The sequence below is a fragment of the Misgurnus anguillicaudatus genome, chromosome 2 (assembly GCF_027580225.2).
Source record: "Misgurnus anguillicaudatus chromosome 2, ASM2758022v2, whole genome shotgun sequence".
NCBI lineage: Eukaryota > Metazoa > Chordata > Actinopteri > Cypriniformes > Cobitidae > Misgurnus > Misgurnus anguillicaudatus.
This window is the reverse complement of record NC_073338.2, coordinates 41,849,513-41,875,478: the sequence shown is the minus strand read 5'-3', so window position 1 is coordinate 41,875,478 and position 25,966 is coordinate 41,849,513. Positions and strand designations below refer to the sequence as shown.

General features: G+C 38.3%; 1 protein-coding gene and 1 long non-coding RNA gene across 4 annotated transcripts in view; one reads left to right on the top strand and one right to left on the bottom strand.

Moving 5' to 3' along the window:
- The first annotated feature begins 228 nt into the window (after positions 1-228).
- LOC129442940 (uncharacterized) lies at positions 229-1,933 on the top strand. 2 transcript variants are annotated; one of them, XR_012371169.1, is made up of 3 exons: positions 229-281; positions 425-481; positions 1,468-1,933. It is a non-coding gene; the product is annotated as an uncharacterized lncRNA (long non-coding RNA). The 2 variants fall into 2 exon arrangements; XR_012371171.1 differs by having other exon boundaries at positions 234-319.
- Positions 1,934-10,907: 8,974 nt separating this feature from the next.
- The window catches only part of basp1 (brain abundant, membrane attached signal protein 1), a 47,382-nt gene continuing 32,323 nt past the window's right edge, over positions 10,908-25,966 (bottom strand). The window contains exon 2 of one of the 2 annotated variants that reach the window (XM_055203273.2): positions 10,908-12,719. In XM_055203273.2, the coding sequence (XP_055059248.1) occupies positions 12,151-12,705 (555 nt within the window). In that variant the 5' untranslated portion in view covers positions 12,706-12,719 and the 3' untranslated portion in view covers positions 10,908-12,150. The remainder of the gene's footprint in view (positions 12,720-25,966) is intronic. The other variant, XM_055203274.2, reaches the window with a different exon arrangement.

Here is a 25,966-nt window from a genome sequence, read left to right as displayed (position 1 = left end):
CAACAAACCAAAATAATCCATCATTTATCGGCTTTCATTTATTGGCCTAATTTTGCTATCAGACCGATAATCGATAATATTAAAAATAAGCAGTTATCGGCCGATAACAATATGTCGGCCGATATATCGTGCATCCTTATGTAAAATGGTTAATTTTCTTAGAGGATGCCAATGCAAACAAGAATTTACATAAGAAATACTTCATTTAAATCCATTTCTCATTTTCCTCTTACAGTCACATTCCTGGGATTGGTGTATCTCCTGTTGCTTGGCAACAAGCGGTGAGACCCTTCTCCACCAATATGCAGCTGTTTTGTTTGTATGTGTATTACAGCAGATGGTGGTCCATATTGATCAATCTTCTTGGCATTCTTAATCACACTGATTATAAATTCTACATTAATTATCATATTTCCTCTGATAGGTGGGGTGAAGAGCTGAGGTCCTCATCAACCTCTTAGCTGCTTGGATCACCACTCAGGTACTACATTATGCATAAAACCTTAATATTAATATTTAAATACTGTGTAAGAAAAGGCCATCTGCTGAGAAATTGTTTAGCTCACCGTTTAAAGGGGACATGTCATTAAAATCTTTTCCATGTTTAAGTGCTATAATTGGTCCCCAGTGCTTCTATCAACCTAGAAAATGTGAACAAGATCAACCCAGTAACTTAGTTTAGGGTGTTTTCACACCTAGTTCGTTTGAGCCCTCCAAACACTCTCAGAGCAGTTCAGGGTGTATATGTGAACAAACCAAGTGATCTCAGACCACCCTAAAAGGACCCAAAAGCGAACCGAACTCAGACCACTTCTGGAGGTGGTCTGAGTATGATTCGCTTTTGGGTTCTTTTGTGGTTCGATTTCTTTTTGATATGTGAAATCAATGAGGTCCCGGTCCTTTTCGCGTGTGGTTTTGACATTCAATCAAAATAAACTGCTGCACAGAAAGCTGGGGTCTGAGTTCTTATTAAGTTGTGATGTGAACAAGAAAGGGTCCGAGATCACTTCAGTTCTGAAGAGGACCAAAAAAAGAACTGGGTCCTCTTTTGAGTCCACTATATTGTGAACACCAAAAGGACTGAGGTCACATTCGGCTAGTCCCTTTTCTGGTTCACTTTAAGTGAACTGGGTTTGGTTCTTTTAAAATGAACTATATGTGAAAACACAAACCATTCTCTGCAAGCATGTGAAAAAATATGTAATTGAAATTTGGCTCATCTTTTGATGTCAGAAGGGGATACGGGGTTCCCACGGGTCCTTGAAATCCTTGAAAGTTTGTGAATCTGGGGGGGAATTCAAGGCCATAGGCAGTTTTCGAAAATATACATACATAGATGCAGGTCATTGAAAGTGCTTGAATCTATTTTATGCAAGACGTTTTCTGGAAAAAAAATCATATTATTCCCTGTGTAGTGTAGGATAATTTCATAAAAATTCTAGACTCTAGTCTTTGGCAATATTTCAGATAGCGATATACTTCCTGGCTCCTCCGTCACCCTGTCTTTGACGTTAAGTCTCACCATTGGACAAATTTGATATACACATACACATACACACCCCTGGAGGCGTCCCCAAAGAGTGACCGCAGTGACGCAGCGCGAGTTCCCTTAAAAGGGAACTGTAACCATGTATCTGAAAAGGTAACACGATGTAACCTTGCTCTTACTTGAAATGTGTTCCCACATTTAGTCCTTGAATTTGAGGGTATTGGACCTGGAAAGTCCTTGAAAGGTCCTTGAATTTGAAGTTAACTAAGGTGCGGGAACCCTGGGGATAATACCGCCTCTTTTTCTGCACTATGCAACCACAGCACTGCTATTTAGTGCAGAGATCAGCTCATTTGCATTTTAAAGGACACACCCAAAACGGCACATTTTTGTTCACACCTACAAAGTGTCAATTTTAACATGCTATAATAAATTATCTATATGATATTTTGAGCTAGGATTTCACATATGTACTCTGGGGACACCAACGATTTATAGTCCCTTTAAGAGTCATTAAGAGTAAAAGCTGAGAATATGAGAATTATAGATGATGTTAGATATTGAGATAGATGAGTGTTGACATGCATATATGGGAATTAAGCTTTCAAATAAATGTGCATAGCAGATAGTTTTGTCTTAAAAAATGTCATTAGAAGTGCTTGACCTGTCCCATTTCAGCACACAAGACTGTGTTGGAATGAAGTCAACTGTGAATCTTTCATTGATCAGGCTGTACTCTGGTCAGTTGGCACAGAAGTTTATTTTGTGGCAATCATGCAGCTTTCATTTAACATCTTGAGATTATTTTATTTTGCTACCATGATTGAAATAAAAAAGGCAAAACAAGCTATTTTAAATAAGTGTTCCCTCCTGCCTGCTACATTCAATGAGTAAGCAATCCCTGCTGGTCCCAAAACAACGAAGCACAAAATCATTAAAAAAAAAACGTTAATGTCTTTGTTCCTGTGTTTTGGAACAAGCTTCCATCCTTGATCCGTTCCTGGATCAGCTGAGATCATCACAAGAAAGAGCTGAAGTCACCTCATCAATCAGTAACTTGACCACAGCCAAAACCATTTTCGGTGAACTAATTATACACCTCATTCAGAGCCGTGCGGTCAGCAAATGAAAAACGCCTTGTGGTACCTTTTCTAAAGTGAACAAAATCACCGCTCCTTGCTGGTGGAATGATCTCCCAAACTCTTCATGAATACTTGACAGGAACACAATGAAAGCCTTGCCTGTTAAAATAAACTGGTTGTGTCTCTAATGATCGATGAAAACTTTATTTGTAGGCTGAAGGGACTTTATGGCACATCTATGTCATTGCTTTCCTATGACAAATTGGCTTTGCTGTCGCTTTGGATAAAAGCATCTGCTATATGACCAAATGTAAATGTATAATTAATGTTTAAAAATAGTTTTGCTCTTTCCCATTTTTTGTATTTAATTTGTACTATTTTGGCATACTCTTACTTAGCTTTATACGTATTTTTGGCTCTTTCATGATGGCTTGTAATGTCCCTGGTTTGTAGGTATCTTTAGATAAAAGCTTTTGTTAAATGACTCAGTTATTCTCTTGAGATCAAGACCTTAGTAATCTCATGATGTGCCTCTCCTCCAGAGTTTAGAAGAGATCTCAAGAATGTCGCAAACTGCTTTGTTAGGATACCAAAGTCAGAAATTTTATTATAAACATTTCTTATTAAAATCTACCAAGGCTAAATTATCAAAGCTACCCTATTTATAAACTTATCCTTACCCTATCCATTTATAATGGATATATATAATTCTATATGTGACCCTGGACCCCAAAACCAGTTATAAGTTGCATGGGTATATTTGTAAAAAGATCCAACAATGCATTGTATGGGTCAAAATTATAAAGTTTAAATGCCACAAGTCATAATAATATTAAGTAACGATTACATTCCATAAAGATATTTTGTAAATCTTCTACTGTAAATATATGAATAATGTTTTTATCATTAGTAATATGTATTGCTTTGGACAACTTTAAAGACGATTTTCTTAATATTTACATTTTTTGCACCTTCAGATTCCAGATTTTTAAATATTAATTCAAATAATAGGCCAAATATTATACTAAAAAACATACACCAATAAAAAGTTTATTTATTCTGCTTTAGGATGTTGTATAAATCTCAAAACTTATGACTGGTTTTGTGGTCCAGGGTTACATACCGGTGCTGGTCATATAATTAGAATATGATCAAAAAGTTGATTTATTCAAAAAGTGAAACTTTAATGTTTTTTTCCTTTAAAGGAACACGCCCACATTTTGGGAATTTAGCTTATTCACCGTATCCCCCAGAGTTAGATAAGTCCATACATACCTCTCTCATCTCCGTGCGTGCTGTAACTCTGTCTGACGCAGCCCCCGCTAGCTTAGCTTAGCACAAAGACTGGAAATGCATGGCTCCAGCTAGTATACTGCTCCCAATAAGTGACAAAATAACGCGATCATTTTCCTATTTATGTGTTGTGATTTGTATAGTCAAACCGTGTACAAATAACAAGGTGATATGAGACACAGCGATCTTTTAACAGTATACATACTGAGAACTATATTCTCTGAAGACGAAGCACTGCCGCATGGGCGGAGTGATCTGCTCGCAGCACACGAGAAGCCCCTGGTGAGGAGCAGAGAGTTCGGTCAGAGTTGTGCAAATCACTCCGCCCATGCGGCAGTGCTTCGTCTTCAGAGAATATAGTTCTCAGTATGTATACTGTTAAAAGATCGCTGTGTCTCATATCACCTTGTTATTTGTACACGGTTTGACTATACAAATCACAACACATAAATAGGAAAATGATCGCGTTATTTTGTCACTTATTGGGAGCAGTATACTAGCTGGAGCCATGCATTTCCAGTCTTTGTGCTAAGCTAAGCTAGCGGGGGCTGCGTCAGAAAGAGTTACAGCACGCACGGAGATGAGAGAGGTATGTATGGACTTATCTAACTCTGGGGGATACGGTGAATAAGCTAAATTCCCAAAATGTGGGCGTGTTCCTTTAAATAAAATAAGATGATTATAACTGACAACTAAGGAAAATGCCAAATTCAGTATCTCAGAAAAGTTCTTAATATATTACTTAAGACCAATACAAAGAAAGGATTTTTAGAAATCTTGCCCACTGAAAAGTATGAACATGAAAAGTATGAGCATGTACAGCTCTCAATAGTAGTTGGGACTCATTTTGCCTGAATTACTGCAGCAATGTGGCGTGGCATGGAGTCGATCAGTCTGTGACACTGCTCAGGTGTTATGAGAGCTCAGGTTACTCTGATAGTGGCCTTCAGCTCTTCTGTGTGGGCCTGGCATATCGCATCTTGCTCTTCACAATACCCCATAGATTTTCTATGGGGTTAAGGTCAGGTGAGTTTGCCGGCCAATTAAGAACAGGGATACTATCGTCCTTAAACCAGGCACTGGTAGCTTTGGCACTGTGTGCAAGTGCCAAGTCCTGTTGAAAAATAAAATTTGCATCTTCATAAAGTTGGTCAGCAGCAGGAAGCATGAAGTGCTCTAAAACTTCCTGGTATATGGCTGCGTTGACCTTGGACCTCAGAAAACAGTGGATTAACACCAGCAGATGACATGGCACCCCAAAACATCACTGACTGTGGAATGTTTACACAGGACCTTAACCAACGTGGATTGTGTGCCTCTCCTCTCTTCCTCCAGACTCTGGGACCCTGATTTTCAAAGGAAATGCAAAATTTACTTTCATCAGAGAACATAACTTTGGACCACTCAGCAGCAGTCCAGTCCTTTTTGTCTTTAACTCACTTTTGACGCTGTCTGTTGTTCAAGAGTGGCTTGACACAATGAATGCGGCAGCTGAAACCCATGTCTTGCATACGTTTGTGCGTAGTTGTTCTTGAAGCACTCCAGCTGCAGTCCACTCTTTGTGAATCTCCCCCACATTTTTGAATGGGTTTTGTTCCATCTTCTAGGGTGCGGTTTTCCCTATTGCTTGTAAACTTTTTTCTACCACATCTTTTCCGTCCCTTCGCCTCTCTTTTAATGTGCTTGGACACAGAGCTCTGTAACCAGCCAGCCTCTTTTGCAATGACTTTTTGTGTCTTGCCCTCCTTGTGCAAGGTGTCAATGGTCGTCTTTTGGACAACTGTCAAGGCAGCAGTCTTTCCCATGATTGTGTAGCATACAGAACTAGACTGAGAGATCATTTAAAGGCATTTGCAGGTGTTTTGAGTTAATTAGCTGATTAGAGTGGCACAAGGTGTTGTCAATATTGAACCTTTTCATAATATTCTAATTTTCTGAGATACTGAATTTAGGATTAAAAGAGAACATTAAAAGAAATGAACATATGAAATATATAAGTGTGTAATGAATAAATATAATATATAACTTTCACTTTTTGGATGGAATTGACCAAAATCTTTTAGTCTGAGTATAAAATAGATAATAGACTGCAGAACGCATAAATATTTAGTGTTGAGCATCCGACATCCGCAAAAAAAATAAACATGTGCACAGGTAGCTGGATCATATTCTTGTCTCAGGTAATTGAAGGATCTGAAAGCATTATAGACTTGGCCAAGATTTACACATACTGTGTCGTTCTGTCGCATGCACAGCTGCAGCTGCGTCACCATGGAGATGCAGTCAGCCAATGACAGGCAGCAATTTTCCCTCCAGGGACCCTGCTGATTCGGGCTGGAAGAAGGGAATATGGGGGCGTAAACAGGAAGAAAAAAATAAGGTGGGAGGATTGTGACAAATGAGAGACTATGTGTGTGAGAGAGCACGTGCAGGTATGTGTGTGTGAGAACCTAAAAATGTGCAAGTATGTGTGCTTTCTTTAGGTAGACAAGGTTTAAGATGTATGCACTGGAGCCTGTTGCTAGGCAAGACAGTACTAGGCAGTATCCATGGTTACCTTCATATCCAATCAGGTGTTAATGTTGATGTTGGCGCCTGTTTCATTCATAATGTGTGGGTAGCAGTGATTCTTTCCTGTCGCTACTGTTTCGTTTCCCTTTTGGTTCTGCTCTGTTGGACGTAGTGAACCAGCATCACTCACTGATGTTGATTCTTTCAAATGTATTTATTTACGGAGCAGTGCACATTAATAAACATTTCTGTAAATGTGCCAGAATTAGTCAAAAAGGTTATCTTTCATCTGTAGACCCCAGATGTGTTGTGTTGTGAACATACACAGAATTACCAGATGAAAGTCAATAACAGCATGCTTTGATTGCTTCTCTGTCAGAAAACCAACTGCCAGTAGTACACATTTAGGCTTAAATTGGCAGGTTTATATTTATTTTCCTGCATAGTTCAATATTCTTCAGACAGATAGGAGAAAGACTGTGATCAGTCATGGTCACTTTGATATTAAAACAAGTACAAACTCTTAGCATGGAATCAGTCAGAACTGTAGAGGTGTTAGATTCGATATGAAGTGTCTTCTCTCCTTCTGTCTTACAAAACTAAGTGGCTAGTTGCTATGGGATCAGAGGCTTGGTGACAGTTTCTAAGGCCCAAAGGCAGTCATACATGAACCCAGTCAACCCAGAGAGAGGGAGAGCGAAAAGCAGATCCGGCATCTGATAAACAAAAAACCTCTAACATGCAATATAGATTTACAAAATCATCTATATATAAGCCGTCTGTAAATTTCAAAAGCTGAGAAGACAACTATGAATGAACTAATAATAGCTATGAAACTTATAGTGATAAGAGAGATTATTTGAGGAAACACTATGCTAAATCACAAACAATGCAGAAGACTTTAGATTCATAACACTGCCTGAACGTGTAGCTCTGCTCCAAAATTTAAAACTGTACCAGTTTAATTCGTATTACACCCAGATTGTTTCTTTAAGCTCTCATCCCTACTTTGGTTTAAAAAACCAAAATGTTTTACAGTAAACTATTGACAAGAGAAGTATATGGGACAAGGCTCTTAATACAGCTTAAAGGGATCATGGCATGTGTTTTTTATTATGTTCCTTGAGGTGTACTTATAATATTACTTAAGTTATATTATTTTATTTTTGCTGAAAAACATACACTTTTAAGTAATTTATGACCATTTCCCACCTTGTTTTTAACTTTAACTATGGAGAATATTTGGTTACCTTAGAGGGATAGTTCACCCAAAAATGAAAATAATGTCATTATTGATTCACCTTCATGTCGTTCCAAACTCGTAAGACCTCCGTTCATCTTCGGAACACAGTTTAAGATGTTTTATATTTACTCCGAGAGCTTGTTGACCCTTCATTGAAAATCTATGCACATTATACTGTCCATGTCCAGAAAGGTAATAAAAACATCATCAGTGTAGTCCATGTGACATCAGTGGGTCCGTTAGAATGTGTTGAAGCATCGAAAAAACATTTTGGTCCAAAAATTACAACTATTTCAGCATTGTCTTCTCTTCCGTGTCTTCCGTTCCGTTGTGAAGCGCATGCGCAAGACTAAAGTCACATGACTGCAGTGACGCGGCTGACATGTTATCTGGTGCGCCCCAGCAGTTTTTTTTTTCCGCCCGGGCTTTGTTTACAGTCTGAGGGAGACGCACGCTGTAAGTTTGAAAAAAACCTTCCCAAACATGTCTGAGAATAACACGTCATCCATGTCACTGCAGTCACATGACTTTAGTCTCACGCATGCGCTTCACAACAGACACAGAAGATAAGTTTGAATCATCAGTAGGAAGTTCTTTAAAATATGAAAACATAGGCTACTTACAGGCTCTGAGTAAGAAGAGCCAGAGTGTACTTGCAAAGTTGAAATTGCTCCACTTTTTCGACAAAGCCTTTGTGCACATTCAGACTTGTACTCAATGTACTCAGAGGAAACAGTCCTCTGTAAAATGTGCAGAACACAAACATTTTCACACGGAAAAGCATCTCCACGTCAGGGTGGCAGCAACAATACGGCGCAAATGAATGTTTCAGGTTCACCTTTTGCATATACATTAGGGTGGTGTTATATGTTCCCTGCAGTATGATGTCCAACAGTTTGAACGAGATGTTTTAGGAAGGTGTTGACGAGGCTTTACTTTTAAAAAGAAGATCTCTTTGGGTTAGTGTTAAGCCCGGCATACACTGTGCGATTTTAAATAGTCTTTTAAAATTGTTGCTTGCCACACTGTGCTATTAAGATCGTAATTAAGTTCATGTCACACTGTATGATCTCAGTTTCCATCAATGTCAGACTGTACGAGTTTAAAGACTTAAAAATCGGATGCACGCAAACGAACGCGTCCGCAGTTTTACGTCATCGATCGACGACGGCTGGAAAACACACGCTGAAGTGAAGGCTAACAAACCGAAACAACATCTACTGTTCATTTTAATCATAACTTGTTTTGAGCATAAAAAGAAGAAAAAACGAAGGAGACGAGTACCTGGCATTTGAATTTCCAGCGCGATTTCTCTCCAGGCTGCTTCATTTTTATCCTATGGTACAGTGGCGATGACACGTTGTACAAACACTCTTTATTGTTTCCATAATTCCACAAGTTTCTCCTCCTGCTGTACAGTCTACCTGGCTCTTTTTTACATTTGTCTGCGTTGATTTGTTGTTGTCGCTGCACGAATTGTGTCATCGGGTTCTGTGCTTCTATTGGTTATTGAGCTGCCGGTTGTCGTAGGGAGATGTCACACAGCAGGATTGTATCTCAAAATTTCTGACACTGCCAGAATTTTGTCGGAGGATAATTTTGATCGCAACGATCATTAATCGGCTGTCTGTGAACATGTCAAACTAGCGATCAAAGATGGCAGATTTTAGCCTGGGATTCCAGAAATCGTTTAGGATTTCAAAATTTGTCCCAGACAGCTAAATCCTGGCTGAAATCTCACAGTGTGCACCGGGCTTTAGTTTGATATTTGCAACTTTACATATAATCTATATGCACAGACAGCTTTTACCACTTAATTTGTGTAATTATCTTAATTTATCTATTACAACCTGTTGTTTTATATTTAAAATGTAATCAATTTCTTTTTGTGAAGCAAGCTGCTTGAAAGTGTATCTGTAACTATATTTCTTACCAACAAATGCCATTTGGATAGATACGTGTCCAGATACCTTTTGGGTGCACTCTGTGTTGTCCCTGTGGCCTATAGGGCTGTGTAAACACAACTTTTTGTGGTTTATAAACACTTAAAAATAAAGATGCTAGACGATGCCATAGAAAAAAGGTCTTCAATCCTGCTCCTGGGATCCACTTTCCCATACAATGCACACCTGCGTGTAATTTTCAAGTGATTTTGACAATAGACATTAAAGAAATACCTAGATTGCGCATTGGTTGCTGGATCGTACATCAATGGCACCAACATATTAGTTGTGGCAACTTCTCCATATACTCTCAGCAACTGGAGTTAAAAATGCCCCCGTCGTGTGCAGTTGGGGGGTGTACAAACGTCACACACCTCAAAACATGTCTCAGGGAATTAAGACTAAATAGTTTTTTCTGGTTGTGTTACCGTGGGTTCACACCAGCCATGTTTGAGGCGTCAAATTTGCGTCTATCGCATCTAGTTAGCCGCTTGAACATTTTGAGTTTACTCATTTCTTTCGCGCGTGAAAGCCGCGCATGAAATTCTAGTCATCAAGACATTCACGTGGAAATTTCGCATCATGGGAGGGGCTTCTGCAACTCCGCTTGCTTCCTGTAATCCAGGCTTGTGCAGAATTCAGAATTGAATTGAGAACGACTCCTAAATTCCAATTCAATTCTTGAATTTGAATTGAATTTGTATTTATGTCAAAAACAGGATGTAGAATTACAATTCGAATTTGAATTAAAGGAAGCAGAATTGCAATTCAATAGAAATTCAAAGAAATTCTTATACATATTATACAGTAAGTGAAGTGTTAAAAATGAAGCTTTCAGTATATGTCAGATATGATTGCATTACATATTCTATAAATATATTCAATTGTACAGAATTGTGCACAAGCCTGCTGTAATCACGTCACTACTAGAGCAAGCTCCTGATTGGTTAACGCAGTGCGTTTCTCCACCAAATTTCAAATTTTTCAACTCACACATTTGCCACGGCAACGCTCAATTCGCGGCATTCGCGCGAACTAGATGCGCAAATGAGGCGGAATCGCGTCTACCACACCACGCTAACCGCCTCATTCGCACCGCGAGACCTCCAGACGCGTGTCAGCGCGTCTTCACATTGACTTAACATTGAAATCACTCGCACTTGACACCTCTACCGCGGCTGATGTGAACGCAGCATTAGATCATTATAACATTATATTGATTGAGAGTTGGCAACTGGACCAATTACAACATACAGACTACGTTAGCTGGGCAATTATGAATACAGCGTTTTTTTAGATCAATGAGTTTTGTACAAAACATAACCATAAACAATGAAGACGTGAACTGATTTTCAACCTGTGGTTCTTTCTTTTTATTAATGTTGCTTCATGTATACAAGTACATATATCTCAGATCTTCATTTCATTTATTTTTTATCAGGGAGTTTAGGGAAGAAAAGGAATGACAGAAAAAGAAACAGAGAGTAAGAGAAAAAAGGAAAGAGAAAGAGAGAGTGTGTGTTTGTTAACTCAAATGAAATATCACCTGTAGCAACATTATCTCCACATCAACCAAAAATACACAACAATAGGGCCAACCACTGACATGCAAAACACACACACACGCATCATCACACATACAGATGCATACAACACTCACGTTGTTCTATCAGTATATGGAAAGAACAACATGTGTGTGGGAAGTGTGTCCTGTTTGGTGAGTTTGGTCTAGGCTCTCTATTTCTCTCGCTTTGACATCATGACAACTGCTGCTTTCAAAGATCAGAAAGACCAGAACTCCAATATTACACACATAAACACTTACAGCCTGCTTAAAGCATGGTCACACTGTGCATAACTTCATATACACACTCAACACTCACTTCATCTTAACACACACATTCACACTTTAACTGCATCTTTAAGTTAAAACATACAATACTTTATTTGTGTGTGTGTTTTGTGTGTAATGCATTGTGCTGTACAATGATTTTCCATAAACATGGAGAAAAAGTGAGAAGGAGAAACAAAGATAGTCAGGTGAAAAGCAAAGACACAATGCCAATCACAAATAGAAAGCCGCAAACAGCAAAGATGAAATGTGTTTCAGGGAGCTTGGACTACTAATATTAATGCCACACACCTGCGCGCGCACACACACACACACACACACATATTAACTCCACCCACTGCCGTTACATCACACTCAAAAGGAGGGAATCGGAGGGTGACAATGGACAGATATCATGTTTTTAATCCACCCCTCATTAAACAGAGGTGGAAGGAAAGTTAAGAAGAGAGAGACAAAGAGAGAAAAGAGAGTTTGGGGGCTGGTGTTTGTATCAAAGTTCAATTTTAAAGAGATAACAATATTATCATAACTATCAGTCTTGTTCATCATGATCATGTCCATCACCAAAACGATGATCAAGTCCAGCCTGTTCAAATCATTACTGTTATTAATACTGTTATCATTATTATTATTATAATAATCGCTGATATAATTTAAAATGGGCGGGCTAGTTTTATTATTTAGATTTGATCTTGTTGTATTTTTGTCATAAATCTTGTCGCTCACTGTTCCTTCTGTTAATCTTGCACAGCCACTGCTTGCTCCTTATTGGGGGCAAGGCTGGTCTCCGTGGTGATTGGCTCTTCTTTTGCGGGTGGGGCCTCAGTCTTTTTAGACTCAGTGTCAGCCTTGCTATCCGTTGCTACAGGAGGGGTGGGATCTTTAGCCGGAAGGGCCGGCTCTTTTGCAGGCTCTTTTTCATTTGCTGGGGCTGATTTTTCCTCTGCTTTGGCAGGAGGGGCATCTGGACTCTTGGCGGGTTCTGCTTTGACGGCCTCGGTGGTCTTAGATTCGGAGGCTTTAGGAGCGTTAGCGTTAGCCACAGGCTCTTCCTTCTTCGGAGGGGCGGAGCCTTTCTCTTCTTCCTTGGGTGCGGTGGAATTACTTTCAGCACCTGGTGTGGCTGCCGCCGTGTCATTGGAGGTCTCCGTGGTAGCAGCACCTTCTTCCTTGTTCTCTTTTTGAGCTTCAGTCTCCTCCGCCGACGCTCCCTCTGTCTTTTCGTCCTTCTCCTTTGCCTTTTCGTCGTTCACATTGTATCCCTTCTTCTTTTTGCTCAGCTTTCCTCCCATTTTACCTCTGACCTCTGAAAAAGAGAAACAAAACAATCACTGAACAGAGTGATTTAAAGTTTAAGACCTTTAAACTGAAATTGCAGTAGGGTTTATACATGTTCTTTCGTCTTAATTTGCTTTTAAGAAAATTTTATGCTGCGTTCACACCAGCCGCCATAAAGGCGGCAAAAACGTGATATTCATGCATAGTTGGACGCTTGAAGATTTGAGTTTACTCGCTTCATTCACGCGTGAAATTCTAGTCATTTGCGTCATGGGAAAGGCATCTGCGACTCCGCTGAGACTCCGCTCGCTTCCTGTAATCACGTCACTACTACAGCAAGGTCCTGTTTAGTTAACGCAGTGCGGAAATCCGCCAAAGTTCAGATTTTTCAACTTGCGTGTTTCCCGCGGTAACGCTCAATTCGCGCGGAGCGCCCCATCCGTGCCAAACGCGCCATAGGATGTCTAATCGCGTCTTTAGATTGACTTAACATGAAAATGACTCGCACTAGCCCCCTTTACCGCATCTGGTGTGAACCCTGCATTACCTCGACTATACTGGAAAAATCACAAATGAGATCTTAATTGTTTAAATTCTCTCTCTAGTCAATAATTTTATCATTTAAAACTCATCTTTGAGCATCAAAATAGCATATAAAAGTTTTAGCTGTCACAGTAATTTCTTCATGCTTTAAAACAGCTTAAATGTAACTATACACCCTTGCCTTATTTAGTAGGCTAAACGCAGATCTATGAATATGCAAATTAGTCGCCGCTTCTATTCATTTGCACAGCTTGGACAATACACTTGTTAAGTTTATTTTTACTTAAACATGTATGTTGAAACAACTTAATTTTTTGGGGTGTTACCAACTGAAGTAAATCCAACTTTTACATTTTACTTTGTAGATATGAATATGTGAGTAGATATTGGTTTTGTAAGTCAATTCAACCTACTATTTTAAGTTTTGGCTTAAAAAAGTTGACATAACTTAAAAAATCAAGTTGAAGTTGTTTTACTTATTTTTTTTTAAGTTAAAGTAACATAAAAAGACATGTTGATTTAGACAAAAATGCTGCATATTTTTACAGTATAATGTCTACAGTATAACTCGAACTACTGATCCATGCGTTTAACTGTGTTGATATGTTTGGCTACATGTTTGTGACGTTGAAAACCAAGGCGATTTTAAACCGCGTGAATGAGACTGAAATTGAAATTTTCAGAATTTATGGAGAAAATACTCTCAATGGTGTTGAATGATGAATTTGCACATGGTTTGTTTTAAAACATATTAAAAACACCACTTAGACATATAAACAACAATAAAAACCTCAAAACAAATTAATTTACATGGCCTTACTCAGTCAACATTAAAGTCGCCATGAAACAGAAGTAGGGATTGTCTTATTTTTTCCCTTGTTGACATATATCCAAGTGAAACGGCTTCTGAAATGAATAAAGGTAGGGCTGAACTTAAATTCATCCATTGAGAACTGGTTGGATTGTTTGAAGTTGGGTCATGTTGCTATTTGCTAATCGTTGGCAATGCAATCTTTTTCCGGACCGCCCACTTGCCATACCATATGACCAGAAGTAAAGAGGGATCGTTTCGACGAGAGGAGGAGATTTGCATTTTTGATTAAAGATTATGGGGGCACATTTTTTTTAAATAATGAAGCTCACAAAAAGTAATTTTGTAAAAATACCACAATATTTCAAAGCAAATTCCAGTTTTTCATTTCAATTTCAATGCGACTTTACAGATATCAATGTTATATTTTTACAGAGTGTTCTTTACAGAAGAAAAGTTTTCACAGACTGGGTCACAAATACATAACTGGGAACTCTATTAGGTCTCCTTAGCTATGAATGATAACAGTTTTCCTCTGGGGAGTTTGAAAGTGCATGGCAAATGCTACTTGCCATGCATAATTAGAACGACATGCCAAGATGATAAATGTATTTCATGCTTTAAATAAGTGGTGAAAAAATGATATGCATCACTGACTGCACACGAGAAAGCTGACAAAATTAAATAAACCTTCAGTGTAATCAAATCATGGGTTTATTATGGCATATGTGCATTTGTCAGTGTATACCGTGATACAAAGAGATAATAAATGCTCAGCTAGCAAAACTTAATATCTAAGAGAGAGTCTATGAAACCTCTGTCATATCACACATCAAACCTACATCATTAATCTGTAATCAGACTCTACTGCTGATGGTTATAGAGGTGTAGAGGATTATAGAGAATAGCATCTCTGAGCCACACAGAGCAACTACCTGCAATTCAGAACCGTAGTTACCAAGGCAACTGGATGGTCATGTGACCCATTCTGAATAAGGAATCTCTCTCTCACTCTCTTTCTCTCTCTCTCTCTCTCTCTCTCTCTCTCTCTCTCTCTCTCTCTCTCTCTCTCTCTATATATATATATATATATATATATATATATATATATATATATATATATATATATATATATATATATATATATTTCCCTGTTGGCTTCTTTAGCATTCCTGAGCTCAGCAACCAGCTATGTGCTGATACACTTGCATTGACACACACATTACGGTAATCATGTGAAGGAAATGTGTGAGTTGATGATTTCTCACACAAAGATGACAATGGAAACATGGCAACAGCCTCTTGCTGTCTGTGTGTAGGGGGAACAATAGACACGATCTGTCCCATCTCCTCTGATTAAAGCAGACAGCAGCACGCTGTTTCAGCGTTAAACAATACGCTGCAGTGCTGTGTTTGTGTGTGTGCTCATCTGTACGGTGGGGTAGAAATTCACTTGTTGTATGAAACCTGCTGATTAAGAGTACATTTGATCCTGAAACAGCTTGCAAGCTGTGTGTGCAGACACGTTCTGTGTGTGTAGTATATGAAATACCCATCACTTATTTCAGAAGGAAAGAAAAGTAGAAAAGTAAGTAGGAAAATACATGTTGAAACAAAACCCCAGGATAGAGCTGCATTGTGGAAGCTAGGTGCCAAGACAGTGCTGCACCTTGGAGTCTAAGCCCCAGAACAGAGGTTCTGGGTTTAGATTAGACCACAGGAGCTGCATGATTTAGTCTAGACCTTAGGACAGAGTTGATGGGATTAGACTAGACCCCAGGACGGAGCTGCTGGGTTTAGATTAGACTCCAGGAGAGAGCTGCTGGGTTTAGACTAGATCCAGGACAGAGCTGCTGGGTTTAGACTAGATCCAGGACAGAGCTGCTGGGTTTAGTCTAGACCACAGGACAGAGCTGCTAGGTTAAGACTAGATCCAGGACAAACCTGCTGGGTTTAAACTAGGACCCAGGACAAAGCTGTATGGTTTAGATTAGACTCCAGGACAGAGCTGCTGGGTTAAGACTAGATCCAGGACAGAGCTGCTGGGTTTAGACTAAATCCAGGACAGAGCTGCTGGGTTTAGTCTAGACCCCAGGACAGAGCTGCTAGGTTAAGACTAGATCCAGGACAAAGCTGCTGGGTTTAACTAGAACCCAGGACAAAGCTGTATGGTTTAGATTAGACTCCAGGACAGAGCTGCTGGGTTAAGACTAGATCCAGGACAGGGCTGCTTAGTTTAGACTAAATCCAGAACAAAGCTGTATGGTTTAGATTAGACTCCAGGACAGAGCTGCATTGTGGAGGCTAGGTGCCAAGACAGTGCTGCACCTTTGAGTCTAGGCCCCAGAACAGAGCTTCTTGGTTTAGATTAGACCACGGGAGCTGCAGAATTTAGTCTAGAACTTAGGACAGAGCTGCTTGGTTCAGACTAGACCCCAGGACAGACTTGCTGGGTTTAGACTATCCAGGACAGAACTGCTTGGTTTAGATTAGACTCCAGGACAGAGCTGCTGGGTTTAGACTAGATCCAGGAGAGAGGTGCTTGATTTAGACCAGATCCAGGACAGAGCTGCTTGGTTTAGACTAGATCCAGGACAGAGCTGTGTGGTTTAGATTGAACCCAGGAGAGAGCTGCTGGGTTCAAACTGGACCACAGAACATACCTGAATGGTTTAGACTAGATTCCATGACAGAGCTGCATGGTTTAGACTACATCCAGGACAGAGCTGCTGGGTTTAAACTAGACCCCAGGCCAGAGCTGCTGGGTTACGACTAGATCCAGGACAGAGCTGCATGGTTTAGACTAGACCCCAGGACAGAACTGCTGGGTGTAGACTAGATCCAAGATAGAGCTGCTTGATTTAGAGTAGATCCAGGACAAAGTTGATTGGTTTAGATTAGACTCCAGGACAGAGCTGCTTGGTTTAGACTAGACCACAGGACAGAGCTGCATGGTTTAGACTAGACTCCAGGACACAGCTGCTTGGTTTAGACTAGACTACAGGACAGAGCTGCTGGGTTTAGAGTGGACCACAGAACTGAAAGGTTTATATTAGGCCTGAGGACAGAGCTGCTTGGTTTAGAGTTGTTACAGGACAAAGCTGCATGGTTTAGATTAGACTCCAGGACAGAGCTGCTTGGTTTAGACTAGACTCCAAGAGAGATCTGCATGGTTTAGACTGAACCTAATGAAAGAGCTGCTGGGTTCAGACTGGATCACATAACTGAATGGTTTATATTAGACCTGAGGACAGAGCTGCTTGGTTTAGACTAGATCCAGTACAAAACTGCATGGTTTAGATTAAACTCCATGACAGAACTGTGTGGTTTAGACTGAACCCCAGGGGAGAGCTGCTGGGTTCAGACTAGACCACAGAACTGAATGGTTTATATTAGACCCGAGGACAGAGATGCATGGTGTACACTAGATCCGGGACAGAGCTGTATGGTTTAGACTAGACCCATTACAGAGTTGGATGGTTTAGACTAGACCTATTACGGAGCTGTATGGTTTAGACTAGACGCATTATGGAACTGTATGGTTTAGATTAGAGCCATTACAGAGATGGATGGTTTAGACTAGACCCATTATGTAGCTGTATGGTTTAGACTAGACCCATTATGGAGCTGTAAGGTTTAGATTAAACCCATTATGGAGCTGCAGCCCATGAATGTACTTTGGTTTGGCCATATAAAGGTGTGTGCCATTGAATCAAAATATTTCTTCAACATACACACACATTGGGCTTGGGGCAGGGGATTGGGAACTGGAGCAGAAAATCTGACCCAATCACTGTGCTGTAACTGCAGTAAAGCATGCTGAGAACACACTTTCAACGCATTTTATATTCAAATACTGACTGTGCAAACTACAACATTAATATCACCTTTTCATTATGACATATTACATTTTAGTCCATTGTTTGCATGTAGGTCAAATAGATGATAAACAAACATGAACTGCAAATATATTGTATCCACATGAATACACATCCACGTAACATGTAGGCTAACATAATCATAAGTGAGCAAAAGATAAATCACATTTTTTCAGACTGATTATGTGCATGCATGTATGTTGACTGTATAGCTCCAGGTCAGCAGAGAGCAGTGTGGGGTTTGTATTTCATGCTTTAGTGAGGATAAGTCAATGAAGGAAAGGAAGTAAACAGTGAACATGACAGGTCATAGTACGTGACACACGCTAATAACTCTCGACATGTCCTCAAACAAAACGCACATACACGCACACCCAAGCTCATAACCCTAGAGATGTACTCAAACAAAACACACACTAGCACATTGTTGCTCTGGCCTCTGCAAATAGGAGATCAAGCTAATGAATAACTTCAGTTCACAGAGCAAAGACTGAAACTGGAAGATCCTGAATGGCTGAGATGATTTGATAAGTAAATATTATTATTAAACCTTAACCAGATTGGTTCGGTTGAGGTTAAACATCTTTTACGAGAGAGGCCTGACCAAGACTAATATACGAATGCATATAAATAGGGGTGATATAATGATCATTTTACCGCATTGATCATTTTAAATCCACTTTGTATAATAAGATCTTAAAGGTTTGGGACAGAAAAATAGTGCAGCAGGGTTAAAAAAGATAAAGAAGGAAACCTTCCAAGAATAGCCTCTAATGAATTTATTACACTCACTAAGTATGTGTATAGATAGGGAGGGCCAGACGTCTTTTAAATGAGTCACCTGGTGATTATTATGTTTGTGTTTGCTTTATTGATTATTCTTGTTCACGTTCACACTGATAATCTGTACAAAAGGTAGAGCTGTAGTGCAGATCTGCTTTTATGATGAATGAGATTATCTGAAATATTCAGGACTTTAAGGTTTCATTTCAAAATTATTTAATAAAAATAGTATAGACGTGTTTAAGTTTAAGGCCAGAAATGTGGGTATGCATTGATCCCTGCTTCCTGATCTGGATTCAGTATGCACAGTTTAGATTCTTATTAACCAGAGACTAAATAACTGTGCACTAATCATTAAGTCAAAGATTTTAATAATAACTAATATGATAATAATTTCAAATCTGATTTGGATGAGCATCAGGTTTACATGCATCAGCACATTTGAATTTTATTGAATTGCCTGGCAACTGCAGTTAATGACTTATTATTGGGTTAAAGATTAGTTTATTAAAAAATATTATTGTTAGAAAATGCCATTGTTTATTTAACATAGGTGTGTTTTATCAAACTGCTTTTACCATGGTTAAATAATTGCATTAGTGTTTATGTATTAACTTATATCTTTGTTTTTATGGATATATTTGTATTGTAGTTTCAGTATCTGGGGTTGTATTTACACCTTTGGATGCATTTTGTGTTGATTTGTAGCACTTTGGGTTTGCAGCACGCACTTATTTTGACAAGACACGTGATGCACATAGGTTAACTCGACACGCCGAACACATATTTTGAAATGACGAACCACACACATGACGGGCTACTGGCTACATATATGTTGTGATGCACCTCGCATCATGCGCCCTCGAAAAAATAAGTCACCGGCTGCCACTGATCTTATTGCATAATCCAGAGGTCTTCAAAGGTGTGATCTGCCAGTTAAAACTGTTCTGGATAAAGCCCCAGTACAGCATTTAACTATTTATTGACCCTATTTATTATTGAGTCAACAATATGAAGCACGGCAAGAATGTAGCTTGATATTCTAATGCTTTTTCAAGGCCATAATATTGGATTGTTGTTGTTGTTTATTTTTTGAAGAAAATATCAGGACCTTGAGTGTATGTGTGACTCAATGAAAATATTATGAGACATTGAAGCTTTTCTTTTGGTCCTTAATAAACATTTTATGCAACATAACATTATATAGACCTCACACAAAAACACCCCAAAACTTAGGTGTTTCAGGACCCTTCAACACATTTCTGCAACTGTCAGTCATATCTTTCATATATGCATTGATTTTATGTCAAATAAGAAATAAATGTATTGGGTTTTTTGTGTATAAACAAGTAGTTTGTTTGACGGTTTAGCAGTAACAACATAAACAAAGGCTTTCGTGGAACACACGTAACTTCCAATAAACTCCACAAAGAATCAATAACAATAGAGTCCTTTAAGAGTAGTTTATTTCTGATAACATGCAAAATAAACAACAAGTAGATTACCTTAGTTCATATTTTATAGCTAATGTGTATAAAAAAACTACACTGAGGTAACCTTAAAATGTGTACTATGATGTATACAATGTTAACTACAGACCGGCTGCCAAACCTCCATTCAAATAGCAGTGATCCACGATCGCCGTCTTCCCGTCTTTAGGAAACCAAAACATTTGGTATGTTCAAGGTAACGTTATTTGTTCCAGAGTTCAGTTTAGACACTAGTCAGACCATTAAACAAACAGGACCGGAAGTAAAGTTCCGACCAGATGCGTAATGTTGGGTACACACCAAAAGATAATCGGGCTGATTATCCCCGCTTCCGACAATCCTAGCTATGTTTATTTATTTATTTATTTATTTTATTTAAAGCTCACGTAACACACGCTGTTTCTGCATTTCTGATGTTAATCTGGAGTACCTATAGAGTAGTATGACATCCTTTATATCTCTGAAGAGTCTTTAGTTTAATCAGAATTATAAAAGAAAGATTAGCTTTACCGAATCTTTCCGATAACGTAAGAAAAAATGAAGAAGGAGGAGTTACTACCGCAGGAGGAGCTAGTACGAGTCATGCAACACTATACAACACTGTTTTAACTACATGTTCGTGTCATTTATATAATATACACGCGCCTATTTCCAACATAAGACAGAAGTCTTACTTACCACGTGTAACTAGTCATGACCCGGTTCTGAAAATCCACAGCATCAAACACACTCGCAAAACTCCGCTGCTAATCCGGATAATAAACTATATCCATTGTTTCCATAAGGCTGGATGTCTTCTCCTTACATCCAAAAACACACTTCTTCTTGTGCCATTGTTGACTTTTGAAATTAAACAAAGCTGAGTGGCGTGATAAGCTGTTAGCAAGCTCTAGCGTCTCCCGCTGACTGACGGCTGGGCGGGGTTTTCCGGGGGAAGTTTTCAGGCGGAAGCCCATATAAAGAAGTGATACGTATGGAAAACCCCTGAAACGTCAGTTAGAACTGTAATCGAAAAAAACTAGCCGAAACTTGTACGAACCCTGGCGAAGCGCATTCGGCACAGAAATACTCTGAAACACGCCCAACTGCGGTTTTGACACTTTGCCTACGTTTAGCATGAGGAAACAACTCTATAACTGTGTTAATAAGTCAAAATGCTTGAAATACCATTAAACCCCCCCTTTAATGTCCCGATTATCTTAATGGTTCTACAGATTATCTTGTCAGTTTTTCCCTTGGTGTGAGGTGTGTTGAGAGTGTCCGTACCTGATCGGAAGAACGTCGGAGCCGCCCCGATTGCGAATCGTAAATATTAAACATGTTAAATATTTACAAATAGAAATCCTAATGTGTGCTCTTGAGATTATCACGTTAAACAAAACAATATCCAATCAGAAAGCGAGATGTTGGAAGACGGAAGCAGTCATGGTGCAGCACAAAGTGAAGTTGATGTGGACAGCATGAGGATCAGCATGTTGTTTTGTGGCAACAGCACGAATGTTTAAACAAGGTGAAAATCATTGCATGCTGCATATTACCCGCCATGCTTGTTCTGAAGTCTCGCGAGATTTTGCGAGATTTCCTGTGTTCACAGTCGAGACTCTGGTTGAAAATCTGTTTGTGTGTGGTGTGCTGTCCTTGACACATCATGGCACACCATACACTATTGGAGCAAAACGGTTAAATCTAGGATTTTTTATACTCACATTTTGAAAATCTTATAAGATGTAAAAAACCTTTTGGTGTGTACCCAGCATAACCGCGACAATGCACATGCGTCCGATGAAACCGTCTATACACTTTATCATTTTATATCATTTACCTTTAAATGGAAAGGTGAGAAAGAAATAAGCATGTGAACTACAAATACTAAATGTTTTGTGATACATTTTACATTAGTTTACAAATAAATACATCATAAATTATTTTGTAGAGCAGATTATTCTCATACATTAACTTTTATTTTGAAGATGGGTTTAATGGTACAGTACAGTGCCACAGAACACATGCAAACTAAAGCCAACACAAACTAACCTTGAATAAAAAAAACGAAACATTTCTTAACGTGGGCACAATAAAAATGACTATGATGCTTAGTCCACAGTTTATTGCATCCCTATGTGAACATATCGTATATTGTAAAACAACACATTGTCTTTATTCACTGTTATTCACTGTGGAACCATTTAAGCCCACCTTATGAGTTTCAATGTAATTACAAACTGTAATGAATTTCTGATAACACATCTTTGTGCGCTTTCTTTTTACCAATCTTTTAACTTAACTTACTACCTAATTTACTATATTTAGATAGGCCTACAAATGGCAATGTGTAGCAATATTAAACGATAGATGTCTGCTGCTTGCTTGATTGTCAGGATCTCAGCAAGAAAATAAAAAAGATAAAAAACTAAGGCACCGGTCCAAGAATTTGAAAAGGCATGTCGCCTTTACCAAGAGCAGAGTAAAAATAGCAAATCAGTTTGAAGAAATCGTCTTTGAGGGAGAAAGTTAAGTTTTTTTTCCTGTCACTGAATAAATATATTGATGTTTTATTATAAAATTTATATTTTGTGATTGAATCATGATGTGGGCGTATTTGGAACACATGCAGGCTTAAATAGTGCCAAAGTAAGCCCACTCCAGACTTTTGACTTTATTCATAAAATATCCTTTTTTTATATCTCAAATGTGCATCAACTAATTAATACATTTTTAAAGAGAGATAAATCTTATTTTAACAATATTTTTTCTTAATAAATCATCTCATTATCTATGACAAACACCTAAACTAAGATTAGCTAGGGACTATTTTTTGCTGACAGTGTACACATTGCCCATTGCACACCTTAAGTGCTGCTGGTTATTTATTCTTGTGTTACAATTGACCGGAAAATAACAATTTAGAATAGTGATGCACCGATGTATCGGCCGCCGATATTTATCGGCCGATTTTTGATGAATTTGAAACCATCGGCATATCGGCAATAGCACGAGAAAGGCAGATACCGATTGTTTATTAATTAACTGCATAAAGAAATCCATTATATGTTAAAAATAGTTAATGTTGTTAATAAAATAAATGCTGAATAGCAAAAACCACCTTTGAAGGTTGTCATGCTGTCTTATTATATTTGTTTTTGCTTAATTTGTGCCTCTCTTATTATGTTGGTCAGTTGAATGTTAATTAGATCCAATTCATGTTCAGTAAAAATAATTTGATGCAGAAATAAACTAGCTAATAGACCAACTGTATAGTATTGTATACAAGTGTTTAATATCGGTATCGGCATCGATATCGGCCAGAGGTTGTCTGTTTAAATCGGTATCGGCAAAAAAATTCCGATCGGTGCATCCCTAATTTAGAACCATGGTTTAAAACTGCAATTACATTTAATTAAAGAGGTTTTCCTGAAATTTAGCACAGACGATAACAAAAAAAATAAAATTTTACACTCATTTTACAACAGCTTTGAATGAACCAGAATTTACTTAATAAAGCATTTAGTGTCTTGAGAAACATAAAAACTTTGACCTGGTAAAAATCCTTCATCTCACATACACAGAGCATCTCTCCGGATGGAAATTGTTCTAATGAAAACAACAGGGAGGGAACATAAACACCACTGGCAGACCAAAACACACACAGAAAGACCTTGAGATTCTTTCTTCAACAATGTATTGACCTCACATTAAACTGATGACTGTTTAGCTGCTCACTGATAGAAAAATGGTCCGTGACTTTGAGTGTAAGTATGTTTGTTTAAGACTGTCATTGTTTCCAACAAAATCCTCCGAGATAGTTACACACACAATCTCTAAACCTCACCCAGAATTGATTTGTACCTTTTGTGACAGTGGACTTTTCAATTCCTTATGCATACAGTATATGCGTGTGCGTGCTAACCCTAACCCAGCTAAAAAATCATTTTTGTGATTTACATACTCAATCTGTGAAAATATAACCGTGATATCTTTAATATTGACCGAGTAAGGCCATGTCAAATATTGAAATTAAAGTGAACTCAATGATTAAAATCAAACTTTGATGCTCCAAATCTCACATTTTAAGAGACTTTCGCCTGGATTCACAGACAGATATATATATACAGTATCTGTAATGTTACATATTTGTAAGGCTCTTTGAAGATAAGACAGGCACATAATGCTGTCTTGAATATCTGAGATTTAGTCTAAACATAATCCGCACATCAACGGAAAAAGTGAGATACACAAATCTACACAATGTTTATATTTTCATTCTTGAAGGAAACTTGCTGTACAAAAAAGGCCACTGTATTGTTCATAAGAACAGGCCTTGATTTTATACACTCTGTATCCTGTGCGTAAAGGTGGTTTAGTGTTAAAATACGCCTTTGCATCTGCCTGGATACAGTAAAACATCTGCCGTGTCCCTTCACTATGTTCCAGAACTGAAGTTATAATAATAATATGTTTTTGTATGGGCTGCATTCGAGAGTGTGAATATTCATAAATGGTATTATTATACAAAACAAAGTATTTATGAATTAATGATATGCCAGTGAATGTTACACTTGCACATCTCCTAAATGAATTCATTTTGAAACGATTATTATATCATTAACGTTTACCTGAGTAAATGTACTGTAACCAGCTTAGCTAGTTTATCACATACATTTATTTTTAGTTTGCACGAGTTACATTGGAGCTTTAAAAATCTGTTAACAGTCAATTAATAGCCCCCTGCAATCGTAAAAAAAGTGCAAGCATATAATAAACACATGTTTTCATTATAAAGGCATAATGTGTGCTTTGTAGATGAATATTATGTGTGTTTTGAAAGTGAATTATTTTATAATATTTATTTATGTTATATTATAATCTGCATGACCCTGTTGTTGCTTTTCTTGACGACACATGTGCATTACAAATGAATATCAGTGACGTCCACTTCAACGGATATCCTGGGAGTAGGGAGCACCTGTTGTCCTTAATAGTCTCCCTTGAACCAAAGCTGAAATGTGATTGGTTGCATTACATGTCAGTCAGACACACTCTTGGCCAATAAAAGCTGTTTTTGTTGTGAATCTGATACTCTGGATATGTAAATACAGTAGACGACATTCGGTTAATTTGTTATTTTTAAATGGCGGTAAATTTGTCTATTTTATTGTTTTATACTGTTGTCTGATGTCTACTTATGATGTTCGCGTGGTTTTTACATTCAAAAACATCAAAAGCAATAAGTAATAGGCTATTTTGTAACATGAATTAGTGGCTGTCTGGAGAAATGGTTCGTTTGAAGGGGCGGCCGCACTGAAGACCTGGACGTAAACGCCCACTGCAATGATTGGACAGCTTCATTCCCCGGGCAAATGTTTTAAAAAATTAATGTGTAAAAATAGCAGCCGAACACATATATATTTTTGAGCCACAAAAGATTCTGGGTGCTAAAGATGATACACATAAATGACAATACGTATAGTAAAGTAGAAACAAAAATTTAAACTCGACGTGACTAAATTACCATATACAACACAGTAAGCGCGCATCAGAATCTAAACTGCGGCTGATAAATCCTTATCAATAACTTTGCATATTTCTATTGTGCTTGTGAGGTTGCTCTGACATACACGTAACGTTACATACCACAGTTATATGATAAAAAAGCTTTGTTGGGTGTTTGACCTTTCAAACGCAACTCGCCTAAAATACCGTATACAACACAGTAAGCGGGCATCAGAATCTAAACTGCGGCTGATAAATCCTTATCAATAACTTTTTATAT